The 26539-nt window shown below is 44.7% G+C and overlaps 1 protein-coding gene and 1 pseudogene across 2 annotated transcripts in view; one reads left to right on the forward strand and one right to left on the reverse strand.

The window, feature by feature from the left end:
* Positions 1 to 740: 740 nt before the first annotated feature.
* The window catches only part of PTPN11 (protein tyrosine phosphatase non-receptor type 11), a 46770-nt gene continuing 20971 nt past the window's right edge, over positions 741 to 26539 (reverse strand). Inside the window, exons 6-16 of one of the 2 annotated variants that reach the window (XM_036448778.2) lie at positions 26044 to 26157; positions 18239 to 18335; positions 17148 to 17227; positions 16892 to 17050; positions 12212 to 12343; positions 10611 to 10765; positions 9644 to 9711; positions 8981 to 9132; positions 6599 to 6711; positions 2511 to 2612; positions 741 to 1555 (exon numbers count right to left, since the gene is read on the reverse strand). In XM_036448778.2, the coding sequence (XP_036304671.1) occupies positions 2543 to 2612; positions 6599 to 6711; positions 8981 to 9132; positions 9644 to 9711; positions 10611 to 10765; positions 12212 to 12343; positions 16892 to 17050; positions 17148 to 17227; positions 18239 to 18335; positions 26044 to 26157 (1140 nt within the window). In that variant the 3' untranslated portion in view covers positions 741 to 1555; positions 2511 to 2542. Of the gene's footprint in view, positions 1556 to 2510; positions 2613 to 6598; positions 6712 to 8980; positions 9133 to 9643; positions 9712 to 10610; positions 10778 to 12211; positions 12344 to 16891; positions 17051 to 17147; positions 17228 to 18238; positions 18336 to 26043; positions 26158 to 26539 lie in introns of both variants that reach the window. The other variant, XM_036448777.2, reaches the window with a different exon arrangement.
* On the forward strand, positions 14932 to 16453 carry LOC118725432 (annotated as a pseudogene).

The raw sequence follows: 26539 nt of genomic DNA on the forward strand, positions 1-26539 counted from the left end.
AAATCCTACTGCTGATTCAATCTGCCGCGCAGCCTCGTTACCACACTCCTGCTCCCAGCAGCCTTACTGCACGCATTCATGGAGACCAGACTGATACCAGTAGCAGGAAGAGAGCCCCCACTCACCTCCCTCTGCGGAGACCACGGTGATGCGGTGGTGCTTCCAAATGCTCTGCCCCCTGGACACATCCGTCCTTATAAGGCCGGAAGTGATGATTCAGAAAAGACGCTCAGGACTCGCAGAACCAGTGCAGAAAGCTTCTGGAAGGCTCTCTCTTTCTGTCTGAAGGCCCTCTCTTCCAACTTACACACGCCACTTCAGCTTCCCAAGGTCACTCACTAGCAGCTTCTACTTCTACTGACAATTGTTTCGTTCCTCGGTCCTGGTTCTGACAGTTACACTGGGGACCCCCAATCAAATGTACTTCCACTTCATGCCCTGGTGGAGTCCCCTCTTCCTGAATCCTGGGCCTGGGACTTGCTCTCATCAACAGAGGGCAGTAGAAGGTGCTGGACAGTTCTGCGGTTAAGTCGTAAGGAGGCCTGGCCACTACTGCCTTACGCTCTTGGGAGCTGCCGAGGCCACACGGAGACACGTAGAGAATGAGACCCAAGGACCGTTGTGTACAGAGAGGGGCCCCGCCACCCAGTGTCTCAGCCAACCTGCCGACCAGCAAGAGAGACATCAGCAAGCGACACCAGCAAGATGCTGAGCCCCATCAGACTGAAGAATAGTCAGGAACATTTTAAGCCACTATGTTTTGGGTGGTTTGTCGGCAACAATTAAAAACCAAAACACTGGTTATCCACAGATGCATCTTTTTCAAAATACAAGACAATATTCAAATGAAAAAAAAAAAATTAACAACAACAAAAATATATATGGCAAACATTTCCCCACCACAGTAGACTGAATGGTCGTTGGTTATCTGCTAAGAAAAAGCACACCTTAATCCTAAATTCCCAGGATTTCCCCCCGATTTTTTAATGGCAATACAAAGGAAGAGAGTCAAGTTCTGAAAGTCTGGGGCACTGGCCTAATTTTCATTTAGCCCCCCCAAAAAAGAGGCCATCAAAATAAATTACCTACTACTGAACAAATGATGATAAATAAAACTGTTCTCATTTCTACAGGATGTTGTCATTTAATTTTCCCCACTTTTTCCTCTAACAAGTGCCCCATCATCCCCCACAAAGAGGGGGGGAAATTAAATTTGTTAGGGTTATAAAAAGAAAGAAAAATGGCAATAACTAGGATTCAAAACACCACCATTGGCAAAGTACAGAGCACAATTTTACTGCTTCCTCAATTTAAAATAAAACTCTATAAAATATAACACTGTCTACACTGTAGAGATGATTGCTTATCTGAGGAAATGAGCCATTGGAAGTCAGGTGGTGTTCAGTTAGAATGGAGTGGTCTTTAAAAGGTTTCAGATTCTGCTCATCAAAAGGGAGTCGACCACAACGCAAGCCTTCGAGGTTCATGTTCCTTCTTCACATAAACTTTCTTGCACCTGTTCTTGATCTTTTCATGGAGAGGGTGAAGCCCACCTCTGAGAAGAAATAAATGAGAATTTTGAAGGAGCCAGCATTAAACCACTTAAAAGAAGATTTAAAGCTTTTAAATATACTGCTCATTGAAATGAGAATTTCAATGTGAAATACTAAAACTATGAGTTTCTAACTTATCATTTAAACATACAGCACACAGCTGAAACCGGTTTGGTTCAGTGGTTAACCAAGGTACATGTCCTTGACCAGAGCATCGGCCTGCGGACTGGAAGGTCCCGGGTTCGATTCCGGTCAAGGGCATGTACCTTGGGTGTGGGCACATCCCCAGGAGAGGGTGTGCAAGAGGCAGCTGATCAATGATTCTCTCTCATCGATGTTTCTAACTCTCCATCCCTCTCTCTTCCTCTCTGTGAAAAATCAATAAAATATATATTTTTAAAAACACCATACAGCACACATGGGTCACTGTCTGAAAAGGTGATTGATGGGGGAGATGGACAAGGGAACTGAAGGGACGTGCAGTGGAGCCAGGAGGCGGCCCTGGGTGTCACACAGCCAGTCAGAGGCCTCCTGGGATGAGACCTGAGACATCTTGACTCCACCCATCCCGTGCTGTGTCTCCACACTTCCTAGATCCTACAGATCATCTCTCTCACAGCTTGGACTAACCAATATCAACCACTGCCCCTCACCAATAGCAACCATTTGTCTACAATAAATGCTAACCTTGCCCTTCTCAGTATTAATTCTGCATTTGCTTTTAATGCTTAATGAACTCTAAAATAAATCCAGCTTGGGAAAAAGAAGTTCAGGGATGCCCAGCCGGGGTGGCTAAATGGTTGAACTAGAAGGTCACAGTTCCAATTCCTGGTCAAAGCACATGCCTGGGTTGCGGACTCAATCCCCCTCTCCCTTCCTCTCCCTTCCTCTCTGAAATTAAAAAAAAAAGGTCTAGAAAGGCAAAAATAATGAACCAACAGCACTGCCGTTTCATACCTATTTCTGTGCTGAAGTTTCGGCAGGTTTTCTCATCTGAAGCTCTTCTGCTGCTGCATCAGACCCACATTCTCATAAACTCTAGCATTATCTTCTCTCATCCTCAAAAGAAAAGAGATGTTAACAGAAATGCAGACCATGTGGCTTAGGCTTACATGACATTGGTAATGCACACAGTTTATTCTTTGGGGACTAGCTACAATGCAGATATAGTTCCTGCCCCTGGAACTGGCATTCTAGAACAGGATAAAAGACATAAACATACAGTAAAGCAACTGTGAAGTTAAAGCCTCTGCTCTCAGGGGCCTGGAGGAAAGTGAACTGTTTCCAGGTGGGCAGAGCAAGGGAGGCCTGTGTAATGAGGACTCTGAGTTAGACCTTGAAGGAGGGCAGGGCATGTACACATTGAAAGGAATGGTTCTCGCCCTAGCCAGTTTGGCTCAGGGGACAGAGCATTGGCCTGTGAACCAAAGGGTCCCGGGTTTGATTCCGGTCAAGGGCACATACCTCAGTTGCAGGCTCCTTCCCAGCCTGGGCCCTGGTCAGGGCTTGTGCAGGAGACAACCAATCGGTGTGTTTCTCTCACATCTATGTTTCTCTTTGTCTTTGCCTCTCTCTCTTCCACTCTCCCTAAAAATCAATGGAAAAATACCCTTGGGTGAGGATTATCAAATATATATATAAAAGGCTAATAAGGTAAGTGTCCGTCCGGGTAATGATGTCACATAGCAACACCCAGCTTCCTCTCCCTAGCAACTAGCCTCCTTGCATTTTCTTCAGCCCAGGAACACAACTTGTTTTATAGGCAGGTGGAAACATTTTATACTTTAACCAAATGTCTGTGAAGCATTTTCCATGCTTCATCTCATTTGATCCTCACAGAAGTCCTGGAGTAGGTAGGTAGGAGACTAGGTGAAATCCTATTTTCTTTTCATTAGCCAGAAAATGAAGATTTAGAAAGCTTAGAACTTGACTCGACTGAAAAGAAGTAAGAAATGGTGGGCCTTGAAAATGACTTCAGATTTTCTCACTGCGCAAAATATAGTCAAACACTGCTGCAGTTAAATATTTTACACTTTGTTCTCCCTGTGTGATCTACAATAATAATCTGCTTTGTGTTGATATTTACTGCTGTGTTGCTGATAATTACCTGAAAGAGAAGCTGGGGAGCTTCACTGGGATGGAAAAAGTTTAGCTACATCAGAAAGCAGGTCTAATTGAGCAAGTTTATTCTATATCTATAAAAGGCTAAGTTGACGTGCACATGCGCAATACATATAAAGCTCTCGCTGGCGCCAATCTCACACATGTGTTTTGATCTGTCATTGTCCATTGTGAAACTGACTGACACTTCTATTATAAGGAAAGGGTAATAGTGATATTAAAATATTTCTTCTAATTAATTTCCTTTCAATGTGCACAAATTCATGCAACCGAGCCACTAGTAAATAAATAAATGAAATGGAAGGAAGGGAGGAAGGGAGAAAGGGAAGAAGGGAAGAAGGGAGGAAGGGAGGAAGGGAGGAAGGGAGGGAGGGAGGGAGGGAGGGAGGGAGGAAGGAAGGAAGGAATCTGATTTCAACCAGAATGATCTGAATGAGCAAGAGTTCCAAGCTGGGAAAGTGTAAGAGCAGTCAGGCCATAATCTGGTTACAGAATCTGGTTGTAGAAAGGGGAACACTGAACGTGAAGCTCAGTGGGAGGTGAGAGGGTAGTTAGGGCCCTGCGACGAAGGCCAATGTATCAGAGCCCTGATTCTGTCTGCTGAGCAGGGAGGGGAGAGCAGAGCAGTCCCAGAGAGCAAGGAACCAAGCAACTATGGGTGCCAGCCAGGGGTGTGGAGACAAAACAAGGAGAGGATCGGGATGTCCTGGATGTGTGCGCAGAGAGCAGAGGAGAGAGAGAGAGAGAGAGAGAGAGAGAGAGAGAGAGAGAGAGAGAGAGAGAGAGAGAGAGAGAGAGAGAGAGAGAGAGAGAGAGAGAGAGAGAGAGAGAGAGGAAAGAGAGAGAGAGAGAGAGTCTGTTTATGTCGCAGCCAGGCACTGGTGACAAGGGAGTCGTTAGAGCTGATTCTGTTGGGCCAACATGAGGGAAAGCTCCCTGGCAAGGACTCAGTCCAGACCTGCTGGTTCCACTGCAAATCATTACAGATGGTGATTTAAAATGCCAACTTTCCCTGTCAGTCTGGAGGAAAGAAAAAAGCAGGTAGAGCGAAGAGGCAGCATGATGGTGAGCATATTTTTTTGCTGTGTAATTTCATTTCAACATTAAATAGAAAGCAAATATAAATAGCCTCTTCTATGCCATTTTAAATGTTTATAGAGAGATTAAAGTCAGCAGGGGTTTAAAAATCCACATCAGAAGTGTATAGAAATAAAACTCTTAAGTGGGAAAAAACAAATGTTATACCAGACAATGACTAGAATATATAGGAAATAATAACTTATACTGCCATTCACATAATCAATTTAACCTGTTTTCCTATCATGTTTTAATTTAAACAAGGAGTTGGCAAAGTTTTTCTATAAAGAACCAGGGTAAATAATGTACCGTTTCCCCGAAAATAAGACAGTGTCTTATATTAATTTTTTTCTCCCGAAGTTGCACTAGGTCTTATTTTCAAGGGATGTCTTATCTTTCCATGCGCTAGGTCTTATTTTCGGGGAAACAAGGTAGTCTCTGCAAGCCATAAACAATCTCTGTCATATATTATTCTTGGTGTATGTGCATGTGCAAGATAATAACCCTTTAAAATCCATTCGAGAACTGTACTCAAATAGGCCAGGATTTGGCCTGGGGGCTGTAGTGTGCTGACCCCTGGTTTAAACACTAAGCAGATTTCTGTTAACTATGGATTGTGTTGATACATTAGTAGTCAATTAACTTACTTTTACTTGGTAAACAGTCTTATACACCAAAGGGGGTGCTGTCTACCTCTGCAACAAATCCCACGCCATCAAAAGAAAAATGAGGTCCCTCCAGAAGATCCACAACTTGATATACTCACAACCCCATGTAATCCTGCGTGTGTGCGATCAGACTTCAGTTCAGGTCAATTCAAATTTAGGCAGCCACTGCTACACTCACAAATCGGTCAGCCAACAATTCAATGAAAGATGTGTGCTACAGCCGAGACCGGTTTGGCTCAATGGATAGAGCGTCGGCTTGGGGACTGAAGGGTCCCAGGTTCGATTCCGGTCAAGGGCATGTACCTTGGTTGCGGGCATATCCCCAGTAGGGGGTGTGCAAGAGGCAGCTGATCGATGACTCTCTCTCATCGATGTTTCTAACTCTCTATCTCTCTCCCTTCCTCTCTGTACAAAATCAATAAAATATATTAAAAAAAAAAAAAAAAAAAGAAAGATGTGTGCTACAAAGACTTGTAGGTGGTTGGTTGTTGTTTTTTTAGTTTTTAGGGTTGTTTTTTTTTTTTTTGCAGAACCTAGCCCCAAAGAGCCTCATCTAGCCCCTAAGCAACACCCACTCCTCCAGCGGCCCGGGGAGCCAGCCTCACCGTGTCCCAGTGACTTCCACAGGCAGCTCCCCCTGGAGAGTCAGCAACCCTTTCCACCTCGGGCTCCCAGGCCGTGTGCTCACTTAGGGTCCTCTCCTCTGAGGCAGTCTGTGGGGACCGGGCTTCCTATGGCCGGGTCCATTGATTTTAATGGACCTAGCCCGGAATGGCTAGCCACGGCTTAAGAGCCCGCCCAATCTAGTCCCAAAGGGCTGACACTGGTTCTGAAGACCCGAACCTGGCCCCTGAGACCCCAACCCACTCACAAATAGCCAAAAACAGTCCCAGAGGGCGGAGCCTCGCTCCAAAGAGCCTTCTCTAGCTTGAAAGGGATAGCCTAGCCCCGAATAGGCCAGCCAAAACTGAGAGGCAAATCTAGCCCCAAAGGGCTGAAGAGCCGAGACTAGCTCCTACAACCCAACCTACACCCCAAAACCAAAGCCAGTCCCCAAGGGCAGAACTGAGCCTCTAAGAGCCCAGCCCGGACCCAAGAGACCCAGTCAAGACTTATAGTTTTTTAAGCTTGTCCATAGAATTATTTCAGGTGAAAAGAGTTTCCCTCATTACTACTTACTCCGCACTGGCTGGTGTTGGAGTGCAAGGCGGGAGGGGGCTCTGGTCTCCACTTGTCTGGTCCGTGAGGGAATACTTAATATTTGTATACTCGTGACCTTTCCTCTTGCTTTTCTGAAAGGTGAAGATTGCATACATGAGGATGTGACTCTTTTAAGGGAATAAAAAAGGCATTTCAGAGAGAGAGAGAGAGAGAGAGAGAGAGAGAGAGAGAGAGAGAGAGAGAGAAACAGAGTGGAGGGAATCATGCCTGCTGTTTAAAAATTTAATACTGTAAATGGAAGTTAACAAAGAACTCTACTTCAAAATGGCAGAATGTGAGGAGAACCACCTATAAAAACTTAAGCCAGGCCAGTGTGGCTCAGTGATTGAGTGTCAACCTATGAACCAGGAGGTCATGGTTCAATTCCTGGTTGTAGGCTTGATCCCCAGTGTGGGGTGTGCAGGAGGCAACAGATCAATGATTCTCTCTCATCAGTGATGTTTCTTTTCTCTCTCTCTTCCTGTCCCTTCCTCTCTGAAATCAATAAAAATATATATTTTTTAAAAAGCTGGGTGGGAAAGTCCCTAAATTCTCCAAAATAGGATAAAAACCAAAGCCTCTTTTCCCAGCTTTTCCCACCAAGAGTACATTACGTGCTTTAACACATTTCTGAAGTTTCCACTTTGTACCCACAGTAAGGCACTTTCTCTGTGTTTACTGGGAATCCTTCACTTTGAGCCACTTTATGCTTTAACCCTTCCTGCCCAAATTAAGTATAACTGGGAGATAAAACATACAATAACCTATAGTAACAGTCTACATAGTTCATAGCACTTACAATAACACAGTCAGGCTGAAAGCACGGAAGTTCAGAACCAGTAGCTCGTTAATTATTTGACCCTAGGCTTCTAGACATACACTGTCTCTGAAGATGTTTTTCACAGTAAAACAATCTAGTGAGTCCTTTGGTGGGAACTGAGAACCGAGCAAACTAATTAGTTATCTCTGGCTGACCATTCTTTGTGCTGCTAGGCTAGAATTGTTCAGTAAGGTGGCAGGTCCCATTTTGAAAAGAGCTTAGTTCCTATTTTGAGCATAGCAACCGGGCTGGGGTTGGGGGAGGAGAGGGAGACAAGCACAGCTCCCCAAAAGAGCAGTCTCCTCATTTCCCTCGTCTCAGCTCATTCCTAATTAACTCAGCTTTGTGTCTGTTATGAATAGCTTCAAATGGAAAGGCTCCAATGCCACATTCTTCTTCATTATGCATGCTTATTAAAACTGAAATTTCACCGATTCCAACTCGACCAAATTGGTGGTTCAAACCACATTATGCTATCAGGGGTGAAGCATTCATTTAAGAGATGGAATCAGGATAAATATGGTCTGAATTACACTGGAACAGGCTGGAAACTTGGAGATTTTGAATTCTAAGCATGCCGTTGAGCTGGGGAAAGCCGTCCCCTTCCTATGTGGCACTTTCCCAAGCTGCCAGGCCAGGAGGGTAGCATGCGGCCCCTCCCCGAGTTCCTCCAGACTGACAAATCAGAGCCATGAAGTAGGGAATAGTTTTCGGAAAGGCCCTTCCTAGTTGGGGGAATCATTTACCATTCCCAAAAATAGTTAGTCTTCTACCCTGGCCGGTGTGGCTCAGTTGGTGGAGCATTGTCCCATGCACCAAAAGGTCACCGGTTCAATTCCTGGTCAGGGTACATGCCCATGTAGGGACTGTACATGAGGCAGCTGATAGATGTTTCTCTCCTCCCTAAAATCAATAAAAACTTAAAAAAAAAAAAAAAAAGTCTCCTGCCCTAACCAGTTTGGCTCAGTGGATAGAGCATTGGCCTGCGGACTGAAAGATCTCAGGTTCGATTCCAGTCACAGGTATGTACCTGGGTTTCGGGCACATCCCCAGTAGGAAGTGTATAGGAGGTAACTGAATGATGTTTCTCTCTCATCGATGTTTCTAACTCTCTATCCCTCTCCTTTCCTCTTCCTCTCTGTAAAAAATCAACAAAATATTTAAAAAAAAAATTAAAAAAAAATGTCTCCTACCAGAGCCTGTCTGATCAAAAGAAGATCATTTGCCCTAGCCAGTTTGGCTCAGTGGATAGAGCATCAGCCTGCAGACTGAAAAGTCCCAGGTTCAAGACCAGCAAGGGCACATGCCTGGGTTGCAGGCGCAATCCCCAGTAGGGAGTGTGCAGGAGGCAGTTGATCAATAATTCTCTCTCATCATTGATGTTTCTCTCTCTCTCTCCCTGTCTCTCCCTTTCTTTCTCTCTCTCTCTCCCCCCCCCTTCCTCTCTGAAATCAGTAAAAAATATATTTTTAAAAAAGGAGAGCATTTGCCAGCTGCCCAGAAAACTAAAGTCCGAATGCCAGCCCGTCCAGGCTCAGTACCTGTTCTTCTTCAATCCTGCGTTGTAGTGTTTCGATATAATGCTGGACGGCCATATAGATGAATCGGTACTGTGCTTCTGTCTGGACCATCCCTGACCTCTGGGATCGCACCATCTGAATTGTTTTGGGAACATCAATGTCACAGTCGACACCTACAAAGTAAACACCACGAAGCATCAGGAGAAAATGCAGAGCCAGAGTCAAGAGGTTAATGCACCACGTTCAGCGGGCTCAGACATGAAGCAAATTTAGTCTTTAACGTTCTGACCAAACACGTTCCAAGGGCTACAGCACTGGCCTCTGATCAATAGCAGTGACCCCCACACAATCGATTACATGATGTGTCTGAGGTAGAGTTCCCCCACTTTCCCACCCCACTCCGTCAGCAAAACATAAGTAGGAGCTGGAGAGAGACCACCACTGCATATTCAACAAAAGATCTCAGCAGTGGGATCCACAGATTCTAGGCTTCATTTTATGCCAAATGCTCAAACAGCATCCCTTCTGTTCTCTGGCAAATATATTGAAGGTTGGAGTTTTCAGCCCAGGTTTCTGTGAAAATTTTTAACATTCACATTTCCTCCCCCGGGCTATTTTCACTAGCACTTTCTGTCCATAAACTGAAAACAGGAACTGTGGCCTGGTGCCCTCCGGACAACCTACCTTTCTCTCTGATGATGTCAATAAGGATATCAATCACGATGAACGTCCCTGTCCGGCCGATTCCAGCACTGTGGGCAGAGGACAAGAAGCAATGAGAATGAAGTCATTCACGGAAGTCTTAATACTCAAAACCAAGCTATTAATATGAACAGAACCGATATCTGCTCTTGGGAGTATTTGCAAGATTGTCTATTTATATTGGGAAATATATTTGCTAAGAGCATGGGGCTTTGGAGTGAATCCAACCTGCACTCAGAGCCCGGCTTCTCCAGCTCAGTGTGCCTGGGGCAAAGTCTTTTAACGTCTCTGATCCTCAGTTTCCTCACCTGGGAAGTGGGGATAACAAACAGTACATACTTTATAGGGTTGTTGTGAGGATCAAATCTGTGTTGTGTATGAAAAACACTGGCCCCAGAGCTTTTAAAAAATTGAGTCAAGTTTCACGCACATCTACTTGCCCAACACAGGAGTGAGATTTAGGAAACCAAGCTTTCCCCAGAGTAACCGTGAGGCCCGAACTCAGGCACCAGCAGCCTGCAAACTCTGGGGCGAAGGCCACAGAACTGGCTTCCAGAAGCCTGGGTGAGCAGCAGTCCTAACCTTTTGAAGCAAACAAGTATATTGTTGGGGGGGAAATATATGTCATTTCTTGGTAGAATAGAATCACAATCAAAGAAATGAACCCTAAGTTATCCTATTAAAAAAACAAACATCAGCAGACTAGGGGCTCCTTGAGAATAAAGACTGTGTTCCCTACCTCAGTCCTACCACCCACCAGTACCCGGCAATCTTGTAGGATCTACAAAAAATATATTTTGGGGTCAAAGTGTCCCTTAATGCAGTTTATCTATGCCTCAAAAAGAGATTGAATTTTTCCCACGGTTAGACAGTTGGGGGTGGGCAGGTAAAAAAGCCCTGGGCATTAGGAGCTGGGACAGGCTGGGGACTGGGGGGGAGGGCTGGTCACCTGCAGTGCACCACCACGGGCCCCGCATCCATGATGCTCTCCTGCTTGTGGTGCACCTCCTCCAGGAAGTCCAGCACACCCCCAGGGTCACTGGGCACGCCGTGGTCAGGCCAGGTCCGAAAGTGGTATTGCCAGACCGTTCTCTCCGTATTCCCCTGGAGTAGAGCCAAGAAAAACCAGAAAAGAATTAAATAAATCAAGGGATTGCGGCACTGCCCGGTTTTGATCTCTCTCAGATCCCATGTGAGCCAGCTGCGCTGGTCAGCACGAAGCCCCTCCCACCCCATTTGAAGGCCCGCCTCAGTTTTCCAGATTGCTCCTCCTTTTGGATCGGGCTGAGCAATCCAGGGTCAACTCTTGGCCTCAGTCACAGAACCCAGATGTCTAGTGCGGCAATCTGTCCTTGAGGAAACGCCAACCTAAATCAACAGCAGCGGGCATCCTCTCTGATCAGCCTCGTCCACGCACAGCTCAACGCAGGAGGCCACTGAGATCGCGGGGCCCCGGGTCTCCTCCCTCAAGTCACTCGTTCCTCTTTGTCCTTTTGTACCCAACCCTTCTCTCCCCACCCCCTGCAGCCACATGTTTATTATAATAATATTTTAATTTCTTCTGTCAAGTACAGAATAGACAAGAAGTCAGGCTTTGCAATCAGATGGCTGGATTTAGGCCAAAATCCCAGCATGCACACTCACTGCAGCAAATGGCCATCTCTAAGCCTCCATTCCTCCCTTTGCAAATAGGAATAATAATCCCTCTCACCACACCACTGTGAGGATTAAGCAGGAGCAATGAAACACAGCCACTGCTCTGCAGATGGGAGGAGGCTCAGCATGTGGGCTCCTCTGAGGACAGTGATCACTAACAAAGGTCAACCATGGACCCAAGACTGCGAAACACCCAAAAGCATCACGTGCGGTCCCCCCGGGTGAAGTCACTGAGCAGCACTATTCATCCTTACAGCTTCTTCTGGATCTGCAGACAATCCAAGCTAAGTGACATTTTAAAAGGGGGTTTATAAACAAGGACAGAGTAACTAGACCAGTGTCCACGACCAGAATCTGAACCACAATTAGGGTCTTTTCTTGAATTATGTGCATTTAATTTGCAGACATCACGAAAAATACTTTTGGATGCTAATGGTTAGCAAAAAATCAAGGGGCGACACAGTTGCAGGAAGGACATTTGAGGAATGGGAGAGACCGGCTCCCTATTCATCCGTGCCCCTTCTCCTTGATAAAGGTCCCTCAGGTCCCTGCCTCCACCTTCGGGCCTCAGCTGCAGTGACACTACCGCAGGGAAGCCCTCCCTGTGTACTTCATCTCACTCTCTAGCATGCCATCCTGTGCCTTCGCAGTCGGCACCATCAGAAAGCTTTGTTGCTCATTTAAATTTTAAACTTCTGCCTCTAGGCTCTGGGGGAGCAAAGGCTGTGTCTTGTCTGCAATGTGCCAGCAGTGCCTCGAGAGTACCTGGCACACAGAAGGCATCCAATTAATGGCTGCTGAACCAGTAAGTGAATGAATGATTGTAACGGCATGACCCTGGGTTGCACACCATAAACGGTTCCCAAAGCCTCTAAAATACGACAATATACTTACTTGTCCAACCTTTGACAGTTTAAGTTCTCTTAACGTATAGTCATGAGCGGCACTTTCTTTGACGTTCCTAACACGCATGACCCCATATTCTTTCAGAGCAAACTCATCAGGCCAGTATTTGACACATTTACTCTGGAAGGGATCAGGAAAAAAAAAAAAAGACAGTTAATATCTGTGAACCAGCAGAAAGCAAATGTCTAAGTTTTGCTTAACGACCACTAATCTGGAGAATGGCCTTTCCATCCTGGAACTGACGGCTTTCCAAAGGACCGGAAAGAGTTCAAATTAGGAAGCAGGGGCTTGGAGAACCGGGGAGGAGGGGGAAGAAAAGGCTGTGTGTGCAGAATTGTCCCATCCAACACTCAGGTCAAAGGAGAGTCTATGCTTATTTAATTCTAAAGAATCAAAGATGTGCCCAGCTGGGGGTTGAATATCAACCTATGAACCAGGAGATCATGGTTCCATTCCCAGTCAGGTCATATGTCTGGGCTCAATCCCCAATGGGAGGCATGCAGGAGGCAGCCGATCAATGATTCTCTCGCTTCATTGATGTTTCTCTCTCTCTCCCTCTCCCTTCCTCTCTGAAACCAATAAAAAAATATATATTTTTAAAAAAAGAATCAAAGATGCAAAGAGAGGAAATGGCCAGGTTGAGGTGTTGTCTAGCAACCACTGAGATGTGGATTCTAGAGATCTGCCAGCCGCTCTACAGGGAAGGCAAGCAAGATCTCTGGAGGTGGATGGGCTGCCCAACAAGCCAGCCCGTCTGGTTCATTTCCACCCCGGTGTAGGAGTGCCCTGCGCCTTATCTAACCCAAGTGTGAATGCCGCCAGCACAGCAAGGCAGCCTTTGAACCAGCTGCTTTCTCTATATCCAGACCCATTTGCTCCCTACTGCACACGTCGCCTTCGCTTAACTGGGTGCCTGGGACCGCCAAGCGTGCAAGCTGCTGGCTTCGGGGCAGGCAGATGGGAAAATATAGCACCGAGAAAGCCATTCTTGCTGCCAAAGAGGAAGACACTCTGCTTCATGAGCCCATGAGCGATGAGTCTATATATATATGTGGTGACGTGCCCTGAGTAAAGAATGATGTTGTGTTTTGGGTTTTTTTCCTGGGCGGCGTCACCGATGCCACGTGACAGAGCAGCTGTAGACTAGCCTCCGCAGTCAATGGTCAATTAAAGAAAAGAAAAACAACGTAGGAGGAACATTCAACAGAATTTAATGGATGGTGCCACTTTTTTGCTTGGCACGGCTTGGGGTCATTGATTTATTATTGTTTTGAATTCGGCTTTCCCTCCAGTGTTTTATAGATCCAAATACCCTGTGACAGATTTAATACAATTTTCCCCAAATGAACACCTTTAACATTAATTGTACTCAAGGCTGTTACTGGCTAATCAATTTGAGAACTGTTGCCCTCAAGAGAACACAAAATTAAATGGTCACTCCAAAAGCATTTTGGCTGACTTTAAACAGCGGTGAAGTACTACAGCCCACTTCCCACTTTTCTAAACTCTGATGTAAACCTGACACAAACACTCTAAACTGCGAGGGCTAATACTTGAGTTTTTAAATTCAGGCCCCGGGATCTGAAGGAAGGGTGATGATGCTGAGAGAGCAGGGTGTCCAGAGGCCCGTGGAGAGAATAAAAGCTCTCCTGTCACCCTCTCCACCCACCAAGTGAAGGGGAAGAATGGGAAGGCAGGCGCAGGCTGGGAAGAGGAAGTGAGGAGGAGGCAGTATCGGGCCCAGTGTCTGTTGTAGGAGCCTCTGGGAGCTCATCTGAAAGAGACAGTACTGATCCCTCTGAAGGGACATGAGCATCCTGTCTTTACACCCCACGTCTCTGAGAAACAGGTGGTCTCCTGTAACTCCCATCGGGCAACACATAGGACAAGGGGTTCAACGGGGTTCAGCTTCCCCTTCCATACCGAGGGCAGGTGACCCTCACCTGAAGCGGAAACTATGAAGACACCTTAACTCATCCATTAATTCAAGAACAGCTAAGGTTACTGAGGAGACCTTTGTTTCACAGAGACCAGATCAGGCCTCAGAGGTCTTCAACCACTAGTCAACAATGAAAACCTTATCCCATCACACTGCCCTTCACAACGACAAGAAAATTACAGGAAGAGGGCTAAAATCCAAAATCGCCATTTGTCTTACATTTAACTTGCAGGTATGACTGCTACATTCCATGCAGCTGTTATAGAAACCAAATCAAGTATGTCTAAAAAAACACTTTGCCTAGAGCACAAACACAAACACAGAACTTTTCCAAAGCTATGTGGACAGACTGGCTTTGGATAACACACAGCTGTCCCTCAATGAGATCTGTCTGCTTCTCGGCAAGGGCGGAAGTTACAATTTCTAAACACCTGGAGTGTCGTGAAGATGTGGGGAGATGGCTACTAGGCATGCGTAGCTGGGGGGAGTGTGCACTGGGAAACCTCTCTGGAAGGTGGTTTGGCAGAACCTACGTAAGTTTCAACATGCACACCCTCTGACCTAGCAATCCCTGACATCTATCCTAGAGAAACATTGCCACATAGACACAGAAGCAAGAATGAGACTGTTCACTTCCCTACTTAGAAAATTGAATATTTACATGCCCAGCACACGATGATTAAATAAATTATGATAAATATATACCATGAAATATCATGTAATTACTATGAGACAGAAAGAACGTGTATTTAGTGGAGGAAATACCAAGATGCACAATAAAGTTACAGTATGAAAGCACTTTTTCATATAGTATTTTTCAGAAAATAGTACTATATACTTCTATAGGTACACGCACGTATGTAAAGGCATATATATGCAAATGTAGGTATATAATGCCGATAGCAATGCCTTTAATACATACATATATGTAAACGCCAAGAAGAGTGTAGAATAATACACATCACACAAGGTTTATGCTGGAGGAGGGGACTAAAGTGGATGGATGAGGGATGGTGATAAAGGCAACTTTATCAATAACTGTGCTTGAACATTTATTTGAATGTATTGTTCAGATAATTCAAATTACTTTCTAAATGTTTAAAAGTCATGAACAGCAAGTTTGCGTGACCAGGGAAATCACGGTTGGTTTACTAGTTCTCTAATCACCTGAAGGCACTAGGCAGCCCTCCTTACACTCCCTTTAGGACCACTGTCTCTGGATACGCTGGAGTGACGGATGGGTTTACCCTCCCACCTTAAATAACTGAAAAGCGCTTTTTCCCCCACCGGAGTTAGGCTCGGCCTGCAGGTCTGTGGCAAGCCGCGGCCGTGGGTCTCTCCTCTGCAGGACAGGGTTTGTGAAAGTTTTATCAAGAACAAGGCCTACTTCAAGCGATACCAAGTGAAATTCAGAAGACGGCGAGAGGGTGAAACTGATTACTATGCCCTGAAACACTTGGTAATCCAGGATAAAAATAAGTACAACACACCTAAATACAGGATGATAGTTCGTGTAACCAACAGAGATATCATCTGTCAGATCACTTACGCCTGTATAGAAGGAGATATGATAGTTTGTGCAGCTTATGCACATGAACTCCCAAAGTATGGTGTGAAGGTTGGACTGACAAATTATGCTGCAGCATATTGTACTGGCCTGCTACTGGCCCGCAGACTTCTCAGTAGGTTTGGCATGGACAAGATCTATGAAGGCCAGGTGGAGGTGATTGGAGATGAATACAACGTGGAAAGCATTGATGGTCGACCTGGTGCCTTCACCTGATATTTGGATGCAGGGCTTGCCAGAACTACTACTGGAAATAAAGTTTTTGGAGCCCTGAAGGGAGCTGTGTATGGAGGCCTATCTATTCCTCACAGTACCAAACGATTCCCTAGTTACGATTCAGAAAGCAAAAAATTCAATGCCAAAGTACATCGGAAGCACATCATGGATCAGAACGTTGCAGATTATATGCGTTATCTAATGGAAGAAGATGAAGATGCTTACAAGAAACAGTTCTCTCAATATATAAAGAACAACGTAACTCCAGACATCATGGAGTATAAGAAAGCTCATACTGCTATACGGGAGAATCCAGTCTATGAAAAGAAGCCTAAGAAAGAAGTTAAAAAGAGGTGGTACCGTCCCAAAATGTCTCTTGCCCAGAAGAAAGATCGGGTAGCTCAGAAGAAAGCAAGCTTCCTCAGAGCTCAGGAACGAGCTGCTGAGAGCTAATAACCAAATCACAATTTTCTATGATTTTTCAGAGACAAAAAACATATTAAGCAAAAACAAAAAACAAAAAAACTGAAAAGCCAGAAAAATGAAATAACGTGTAACAGGATTAGTAATAAGAACATTAAAAGTTATTATCAATGCATTCTATGTGTTCAAAGGTATAGGGGATGATGCACATTGAAAAACACAGAAGATGTTAAAAAGACTCTAATAAAACTTCTAGGGGTGAAACGGACAATCTCTGAATGAAAAATACACACCGAATAGTGCTAACACCACACGTGTGAATCCACAGCTCCAAGAAGCTCAATGAGCCCCAAGCAAAAGAACCTAAAGAACACTACACCAAGTACGTCATCATCAAATGTCCTCATCATCCTTTTTTCCCCCGAGGGTCAGTTAGCTTAACTTGTTTATTCAATTCTTAACATGGTCAACCTGAAGTGAGCAACCATTTTAAAATGTTTTATCAGAAAAGTATTTCATATACCTTTCCTCTCTCCACTTCTTTCGTAGTCATGACGATCACTCGGGAGTTCTCTTGAAACACCATGCGCCAAAAGTCATTCACCGTGTTCTGCAGACAGCCCTGTGTGGCGATGTAACTCTTTTTGGGCTTTGAGTTGTTGCACTTGGTTTCAAATTCAGGCTAGAAATGTAAGAAGAAAATCCGTCCAACATTTGAAAGTTGCTTTCAGGACAGAAGAAAGGATGTAAAATAAAAGACACTGTGAAGAGCTGTTTACCATGATAATGTTTGCATTGATGTAATCGGACACAGGTTCGTTGGGGTCACCGTCATTTAGAACAACCCTGGTATGATCAACTGGAAGAAAAAGACCACAGTCACAGAAGTGCTCAGACCTCTTTAGGACAAACCTGTTCAAATCTGTTCATCCTCAAAATAGTCCAAGCTGTGATAAACCCACATTAAAAAAATTAAATCCTGCCCTGGCTGGTTTGGCTCAGTGGATAGAGTGTTAGCCTGTGGACTGAAGAGTCCCGGGTTCGGTTCCAGTCAAGGGCACATGCCTGGTTGCAGGCTCATTCCCTAGTGGGGGCATGCAACAGGCAGCCGCTCAATGATTCTCATCATTGATGTTCCTCTCTCTCTCTCCCTCTCCCTTCCTCCCTGAAATCAATAAAAATATATTTTTTTAAATTAAATCCTAAATTAGCAATAGCAATAATCTGAGCACCACACTTTGCCTTTCTTTAAGAAGAACAAAGTCACAATGCCATTTTCCTGGTTTTGATAACGTCCTATGGACTTACAGGATTTATCACTGCAAGTGCCATTACTCGTCCAAGGCCTCCATCCTTCTGGGCCTCTTTTTCCCATGGTTCCCCAGGGCTCCATCTGGCAGCATCTGGGTGCTGATGGAGCTGCGCCTTCTGAGGCAGGTGTAGGTGTGCACCCAAATCTCCAGTCACACGAGCTAGTGGCATCGGAGGGGCAGAGCGAAGAGCCCTCGAAGGAGCTTATCTGTCCCCGGTGAAGGAGCAGAGCCTCAGAAAGGAGGTGTGGCTCCCAAGACCCAGGAGGCAGATACCACAGAGCAAGGACACAAGTCCAGGACCCCGGAGTGCTTCTGGCCTAACACTGGGAGATCATCGCTCTTAGGCAAACAGAATTCATCAACAGAAGAAAACAACCTCCTCAAAGCAATTTCGCTCAGTAATCAGCATGCAGGCTCTCTGTGAATGAGGCCAGCAGCCCCTGTCGCAGTGGGTTATTTTGGAAACGGCTCACAATTAAAAGAGGCGAAGGCCTTGGATCTGCCGCAAATCAAAATCTGCGAGAGTGACGGTGCCTGAGCAGAATACTGATACTTACAGGGCAGGATGTTTTTATATCTGTTTTTGTTCTTATTTTCTTGCCTCTGACCCTCTTTTCGGCTATAGAGAAGTTTGCACTCCTGTTGTTGTAGTGTCTAGAGAGAAGCAAAAGTAAATATTATTATGTATCAAAAGCTTAAAAAAAAAAAAAAAAAGTGGCATCATTTCTGCTTTAAGGAATTTATCTCAGGAAATGGTCAGTCCTGAGCAATAACTCTAAGAATGCTCATGTTAACATTGTACCAACCATGGCAAAAACACCAGAAACAACATAAATGGCCAATGGAAACAGCTGCCTAAATAACACTATTGTTCCTTCATACAAAATAATCTTCTGCAGCCATTTAAAAGATGTTCTTAGCCGAAACCGGTTTGGCTCAGTGGATAGAGCATCAGCCTGCGGACTGAAAGGTCCCAGGTTCGATTCCGGTCAGAGGCATGTACCTTGGTTATGGGCACATCCCATGTTTCTCTCTCATCGATGTTTCTAACTCTCTATCCCTCTCTCTTCCTCTCTGTGAAAAAATCAATAAAATATATTTTTTTAAAAAGATGTTCTTGGAGACTATTTCATGCCTTGGAGAAAGAATCAGAATAAATGTTAAGTGAAAAGAAGCTCCACCTTGCTAAGCAGTGTATGACGGAAGCCATGTGTTTCGCACTCACATGTAAGATATGGCAGAAGGCTTACATCAAACAGTAATGGGGTTCTGGGTCAGATTAGTGGGATTATGAAGGCCCTTTCTCCTACTCCTCCTTCTCCTTCTCTATTTTCTCACCTTTCTTTTCTTAAATTTTCTACAACGAATAAGTATTTATAAAAGAGAAGCCTTTTAAAATAGAGGGTAAAGTGACGAATATATGCTGACAGAAGATTAGACTTGGGTGGTGAGCACACAGCAGAACATACAGATGCCATGTTATAAAGTTGTAGGTCTGAAATTCATGTTAGTAGCCAGTGCTACCCCAATGAATTTAATTTTTTTTAAAGAATGAAAGCCAGTGGGTATTGGTGTACAGGATACAATAACAGAAGTGACTCATGTTTTCGAGGAGTTGATGGCCCATCTCTTTTTACCATTGTTTAATTGAAAGCAACCCTTACAGATGTCAGTTGTCAAATGTAAATACCAGAGAACAGAAGTGGTTTGGGGACTGGGCCACAGGCATGTGAGCTTTGTGAGCAAGGCTTTGAAGACCTCCTTTGTCAGAGCCACAGGCAGCCAGCCTGTGACATCCCCCGTGGCCTTCTGAGCCGGAGAGTGAAGACGAGAACTCGGGGTCCTGAGCCAGCGGTCAGGAAGGGCACCTGTGCAGGGGAGGGAGGGGGAGACTGCCATGGGAAAGCAAGGGACTAACACAGCCAGCCACAGTGGGACTGGGATGGCCCCATCTGAAGAGGGAATGAGCCCTAGCTGGTTTGGCTCAGTGGATAGAGTGTCGGTCTGAGGACTGAAGGGTGCTGGTTTCAATTCTGCTCAAGGGCACATGCCTAGGTTCAGGCCCAATCCCAGGTAGAGAGTGTGCAGGAAGCAGCCAATCAATGATTCTTTTTCATCACTGATGTTTCTATCTCTCTCCCTCTCACTTCCTCTCTGAAATCAATAAAAATATTTTTAAAAGAAGAAGAAGAGGGGATGTGGGGAAGTGGGAAGGAGGAGCAGCTGCAGGACAGAAAGGAGGGTGGATAAGCCAGGCTGAAGCATTTTCAAGGGGTAGGTTTCATTCTCAAAATGACAGAAAGTGCCTCTTTAGACGACCGTTAGTTTCAAACAAACCTCATTTGTAACAGAAAATCATGAAAGTGAAAGGGCAAATCAAGAACGTGAAAGGCAGACTAAAAAGAGGAAAAATATATGTAATTTATATATATTGTGTCTATACATACTTTATATATGTTATGTATATATAGTTTTATACATATTATAAATATATATATACTTTATATATACTAGCATAAATAAATGCCAAAATGATTACCTCTTAAAGATTTCTACAAAAGTGCCAGGACCGGTTTGGCTCAGTGGATAGAGCGTCAGCCTTGCGGACTGAAAGGTCCCGGGTTCGATTCTGGGCAAGGGCATGTACCTTGGTTGCGGGCACATCTCCAGTGGGGGGTGTGCAGGAGGCAGCTGATTGATGATTCTCTCTCATCGATGTTTCTGACTCTCTATCCCTCTCTCTTCCTCTCTGTGAAAAATCAATAAAATATATTAAAACAAAACAAAACAAAACAAAAGATTTCTACAAAAGTGCCAGAGTCAACATTTCATAACACAGCGGCCCTGTTATTTCCATCTCATTTGTCAGAATTTCACAGACAGGTATGAAAGTCAGGAGTTTAAATTGCTATTTAACTCCCACTTTCAAAATGCAATATTCAGCCATGACACAGGGCAAATAACAAAAGCGTTTAGCTAGCTGGAACCTGGGCAGAAGTAAAATACAATATGTGCAGAACTGTGACAACGAAAAGGCTATTCAAAAATGTTAAATGAGTGCAGATTAATTAAAGCCATCTGCCGTCTTCAAGCCAGCATTTCCTCTGAACAGTGAGCCGGTCTTACTAAGCAGTATTCGCTGTATTAGGAAGAAGGTTCAACCTTGATTTTTGAACATTAAGGTAAAGTTAAAAAAATCCAACTATGAACTGACTCAATCGCTTAAAAATCAACAAAGAGAAACATCTCCAACAAAAGCTAAAAGAATTTGACAGTAAAGCAAAGACTATTCTCTTAGGAAACAAACCACGTGACATGTCACTGGCGGAGGGCACGTGGCCAGAGCAATCTCTACAAAAGGTGTGTTTCATCCAGGCCCTCCCTGTTTAATCACCTTCCCTCTCTCCCTCAGCCCTCAAGGTCAAGTCCAAGCTTTTCAGAACTCATGAGGCCTTCTTTTCTAAGCCCCCGGAGGCCTGCCTCTAACCTGGGCTTTTACACTTCACCAAGTTACTAGGCCATCTGTATCTCAGTTTCCTCAAGTGTAAAGTGAGGATAATCCTAATTCCCTACCCTAGACAGCTGGTGTAAGAGTTACATAAGATTACTTTGTGAAGTACAAAATGAGCCTGGCATACAACGAAGCACATAAGCCTGGTCAGTGTGGCTCAGTGGTTGAGCATCAACCCATGAAGCAAGAAGTCAAGGTTCAATTCCCCGTCTGGGCACATGTCCGGGTTGCAGGCTCAATCTCCAGTAGGGGGGCATGCAGGAGGCAGCCAATGGGTGATGTTTCTATCTCTGTCTGAGGACCCAAAGGGTCCAGGATTTGATTCTAGTCGAGGGCACATACCTCAGTTGCAGGCTCCTCCCCAGCCCAGGGCCCTGGTCAGGGCTCATGCAGAAGGCTACCAATCGATGTGTTTCTCTCACATTCAATATCTCAGTCTTTCCCTCTCTCTTCCACTCTCTCTAAAAATCAATGGAGCCCTGGCCAGTTTGACTCTCATAGAGCATCAGCCTGCGGAATGAAGAGTCCTGGGTTCGATTCCAGTCAGGGGCACATGCCCGGGTTGCGAGCTTGATCCCCAGTGGTGGTGTGTGGAAGGCAGCCAGTCAATGATTCTTTCTCATCATTGATGTTTCGCTCTCTCTCTACCTCTCCCTTCCTCTCTGAGATCAATAAAAATACTTTTAAATAAAATAAATCAATGGGTGAGCACTGAAGAAGAAGAAGAAGAAGAAGAAGAAGAAGAAGAGGAGGAGGAAGAGGGAGGGCTGGAAGAGGCAGAAGAGGGTCAGCAAGCCCTGTCCCAGGGGGTTACATTCCTTTCCTGGTTTATCTTCCACAACCTGCTTCCCACCAGCAGCCCCTGGGGCACCAAAAGCTGAGAAGGACCCATCAAGCTAAATGTCACTGTGTCTCCATCAAAGATAAGGCTGGGATGGGAGCAAAAAAAGGCCTGTGGAAAACTGAGACACAAGCTCCAGACACCTTGTTTTCCCCAGCAATACAGCTCGGTTCGCACCAAAGATGAGCCCTCAAAAGGGCCCAAGGCTAGTACCAGTCACCTGATTGCATGAGTCAAAGCAGATCTGGAGAGAATGGATTGCATCAAAGTATTACACCTTAAAAGGCATCAAGAGAACGTCAAGACCCTAATCCGGTTGTACATGTGGGAGATCCCAGCAGCACGACTGCCTGTGGATGGGAAAAGTACTCACTGTGTAGAACCACCCCCTACCTTTAGGGCCAGTGAACAGCCCTGCTCCCCACATGTCAGTAGCGGCTCCCCCAGTCACTGCAATGACCAGAAAGAGACCCCTACAGTCCTGGCCGGTTTGGCTCAGTGGATAGAGCGATGGCCCGCAGAATGAAGGGGCCCAGGTTTGATTCATGTCAAGGGCACATGCCTTGGTTGCAAATTCAATCCTCAGCCCTGGTTGGGGCTTCTGTGGGAGGCAACTAGTCAATGTATTTCTCTCAGATCGATGTTATCTCTCTCTCTCTCTCTCTCTCTCTCTCTCTCTCTCTCTCTCTCTCTCCCTCCCTCCCTCCCTCCCTCCCTCCCTCCCCCCCCCCACCATCACCACCCTTCCACTCTCTCTAAAAGTCAATGGGAAATATCCTTGGATGAGGATTAACAAAAATAAAATAAAAATACGTAAGTAAAGAAGGAAAGCGGAAAGAAGAGATGGAGGGCACAGCACAAGCACACTCGATGAGGAAGACAGGACAATGGCAGGGCACAAAGTAGGAGGTCCTTTAAAGGCCAAGGAAGAAAGCGGAGATGTGAAAGCACCTTTGCTCTTAAATTCTCTGCAAAGAAGCCAAGGACAGCCAGCAAATAAAAACAACTCTAAAGAGAAAAACATGACCCTGGAGGGGCTGAGAGCAGAGAGAGAGAGCACAGGAAATACAGGCGTTTCTGTAGAATGAAGCTTTTGGAATAAGCCCTCTAACCACTGCATCATTCTCCCGCAGGAAGGCAGCAGCCCTCCTCTCAGCTAGGGGAGCTGGTCTAGATGGAAAATCCGGGCACAGCTCACGCCCGCCTCCTGGAGGCTGCGGCCTGGCTGGGACTGCTGTTTACTGGGGCACGGATTAGTCACAAGGGGAAGATTTTCCACTAGGAATCACCAGAAAGAATGATTATTCTAGACACAGCTTTGGAGTGCACGTAAAGTCTTGTTTCCATAAAACCTAACCATCTCGAAGGAGAAATTACAACTCCCCTGAGCAGGACGCGACCACTTTTAAAGATATCAAACTGGACTGTGGGCTCGGAGACAGGCGCGAGCTCCTCCTGGAGATGCACGGGCCGGCTGCGCTGCTGGTGGAATGAGGACATCGGTGTGGCTGTCAGTGAAATGACTGTAATGCCTGTGCAGACTGAAAACAGCTTCGGACCATGACAGAGGAGGCGGGCTTGCATAACCCAGAGAAGGCTGGGCTTTAAAGACAAATCAAATTGCTAACGAAACAAGCTTTAAAGTGGGGGGGAGAAGGGGGAGGAACTCCACTTAAAAAGTGTTGTGTGGAGTTTGTATGTGTGATGTGTGTTTATTGTGTTTGCATGTTATTTTTTTAGATTTTTTTTTTAAATATTTTTATTGATTTCAGAGAAAGAAACAAACATCAATAATGAGAGAGAATCATTGATCAGCTACCTCCTACATGCCCCATCCTGGGGACCGAGCCCACAACCAGGTATGTGCCCTGACCAGGACTTGAACCGTGACCTCTTGGTTCACAGGTTGATGCTCAACCACTGAGCCATATTGACTGTCCTAAATATGTTTTTATTGATTTGAGAGAGAGGGGGAGAAAGAGAGAAACATTAATGTAGAGAGGAACATCTATCAGCTGCCTCCCGCACACACGCACCCCAACCAGGGACCAAGCCCAAAACCCAGGTTTGTGTCCCAAACAGAAATTGAACTGGTAACCTTTCAGAGTATGGAGCAATGCTCAACCAACTAAGCACTCCAGCTGAGGCTAAACAAATCTATTTCATATACATTCAAAAATGTTTCATAATCAAGGGGGAGAAAAAGCACTTCCCAATTCAAACAAACTACGTCTGTGTGTGTAGCAAGAAAATGTAAATAATAGCCGATAGGTATTAATATTAAGGAATTACTATTAATAGTTTTGGATGTGATGATATTCTGGTTATAATTTTTTTTAATTAAAGTTAAAGATAAAATGATATCAGGGATTTGCAATAACCAGGGGTGTGGGAGTGAACGGTGTTATTAAAAAAGATTAGCAATTGCCCTGGCTGGTGTTGCTCAGTTGGGTAGACAGCCAAAGATTGCTGGCTCCATTCCCCATCAGCGCACACACTCAAACCCCGGTAGGGGGCGTGGAGGAGGCAGCCAATAGATGCTTGCTTCTCTCTCACATTCATGTTTCTCTCTCACATAGATGTTTCTCTCTTTCTCTCTCCCTCTCTCTCTCTCTCTCTGTCTCTTCTTCTTCTCTCTCTAAAAACCAATGTTTAAAAATCTTTAAGAAAAAAAAGATTGGCAATTGCTAATGCTAGGCGATTAGTATACTGCTGTTACACTATTCCTCTGCTTTTGTATATATTTGAAATTTACATAATAAAGGCTTTTGAAAAGTTGTTCATTCAAATTCTGATGTAAGGTTTCTAAAATTTTTGTAGTTATCCATCTTATTTCATGAGGCTTTAGAGACACTAAATGAAATGAAGTAAATGTAATTAGATGAATATTGAAATGCTGTCTTTTATTATGGAGGTTGGCAGGGCAGAATAATGAAAAAAGCGAGCTCGATATTCTACAATTCTGACTTATTAAGTTTATTATCACTTCTCAGTGACGCTTTTCATCACTGTCTTCCTCTCTCAGCTCCTTAAAGACAGCGGTCCTGACAATCTTGCCTGCCATGGTCTCCTCAGTGACTAAGCCAATGTCTGGTGGAAAAGAAGAGTCTTGAGTTCAAGTCTCTGTTCACAATGTTGAACAAGAACTTGAGTGTTTTATTCTGTACCCACCCTCCGGGCCTCCATTCCATCAATATCCGTGGGAAGACTATTTACTTAACCTCCCTGAGCCTCAGGCTCCTCGTCTGTAAAACAAAAATATCTCAACAAGTTGATCTTTATTTGGCCATTCATTCATCCATTCATTCATTCCACAAATATTTGTAAGGTCTAAAAGTCCTACAAAAGTATGGAACAATGGACTATATGGAATGTCTGCTGTGTGCCAGGCAGTGTAACACGCACTAAGGATAACTATGAAGGTGAATATGGCACAATCCTTGACTTTGAGGAAGTATTCTGTCAAGTGGATGAGGAGAGGTTGAGATGACAACGGGAACGGGTAAGTGACATAGCAGAGTACAACAGGAACACTGCGCAATCCCACTGGGGAACATTCTCCTTCCCGAGTTGGTTTAAGGAAAGAAATCAGCTCACTTCACTTCCTAGCCTTATAAATGTCACACCCAAATGAAAGCCAACATGAGGCATTTATTTCTCTTACTCGGTCACTGCACTGAGGCTACAGAATCTTTCTGAAGACCCCAGCCAATGCTGGAAACCTTCCAAAGGAGTCAGATCCCTTTGTTTGTCTGGATTTCTGCCAGCAAACCAAAGGAGCCAAATAGAGCTACTGGCCCGTCCATTTCATATTAACTGCCCCTCTCCAGAACACAATACCCTTCTGTTTCAAAGAAGCCCCCAGCAGCTCGATCCATGTCAACCAATGGCCGAACGAGGACATGGATTCATGTCTTTTAGATCCAACTGCAAACACAAGACCAACTTCTTGTCTACTAAAAATAGGACTCATTCACTCACGCTAAAAATCTATTTTCTTAATAACTTACCTCAAATTCTTCCCAGAAGCCTTGTTTGACTTTATCTGTGGTCTCTGCTAATTTGCTTAGTTCTCGAACCCGGCTCTCTATTTCAGCAGCATTGATACGAGTTGTGTTGAGGGGCTAATCAAATTCAGCCGTTGGTGTAAAATGAAGAAAGTATTACAGAAAAAAAGTGTTAATGCAAAAAGAAACAAAACATAACAGAGAGGTCTGTTTTGGTATTCATGAAGGCAAGGACAGGAAGTTCACAGGACATTGTAATTCTCAAGCATTTTCAAATACAGTTTCACTTTCTTTTCGGTTCTGTCAGGAAATAACTGTTTCCCTAATCTCCATACGCACTTTACTCTGCTGGTATAAATTCAATCTGCTTTGACCAAAATATTAGAGAGGTAAAATAATTTGCCATTACATGATAAGACTGAACTCTGAAATAGCAATAACTTCAAAATGACTATGCACCTAGAGTGAAAGGCCTTTTAGGGGTACATATGGAGATAGT

Source organism: Pipistrellus kuhlii, unplaced genomic scaffold, assembly GCF_014108245.1.
Source record: "Pipistrellus kuhlii isolate mPipKuh1 unplaced genomic scaffold, mPipKuh1.p scaffold_m20_p_20, whole genome shotgun sequence".
Classification (NCBI taxonomy): Eukaryota; Metazoa; Chordata; class Mammalia; order Chiroptera; family Vespertilionidae; genus Pipistrellus; species Pipistrellus kuhlii.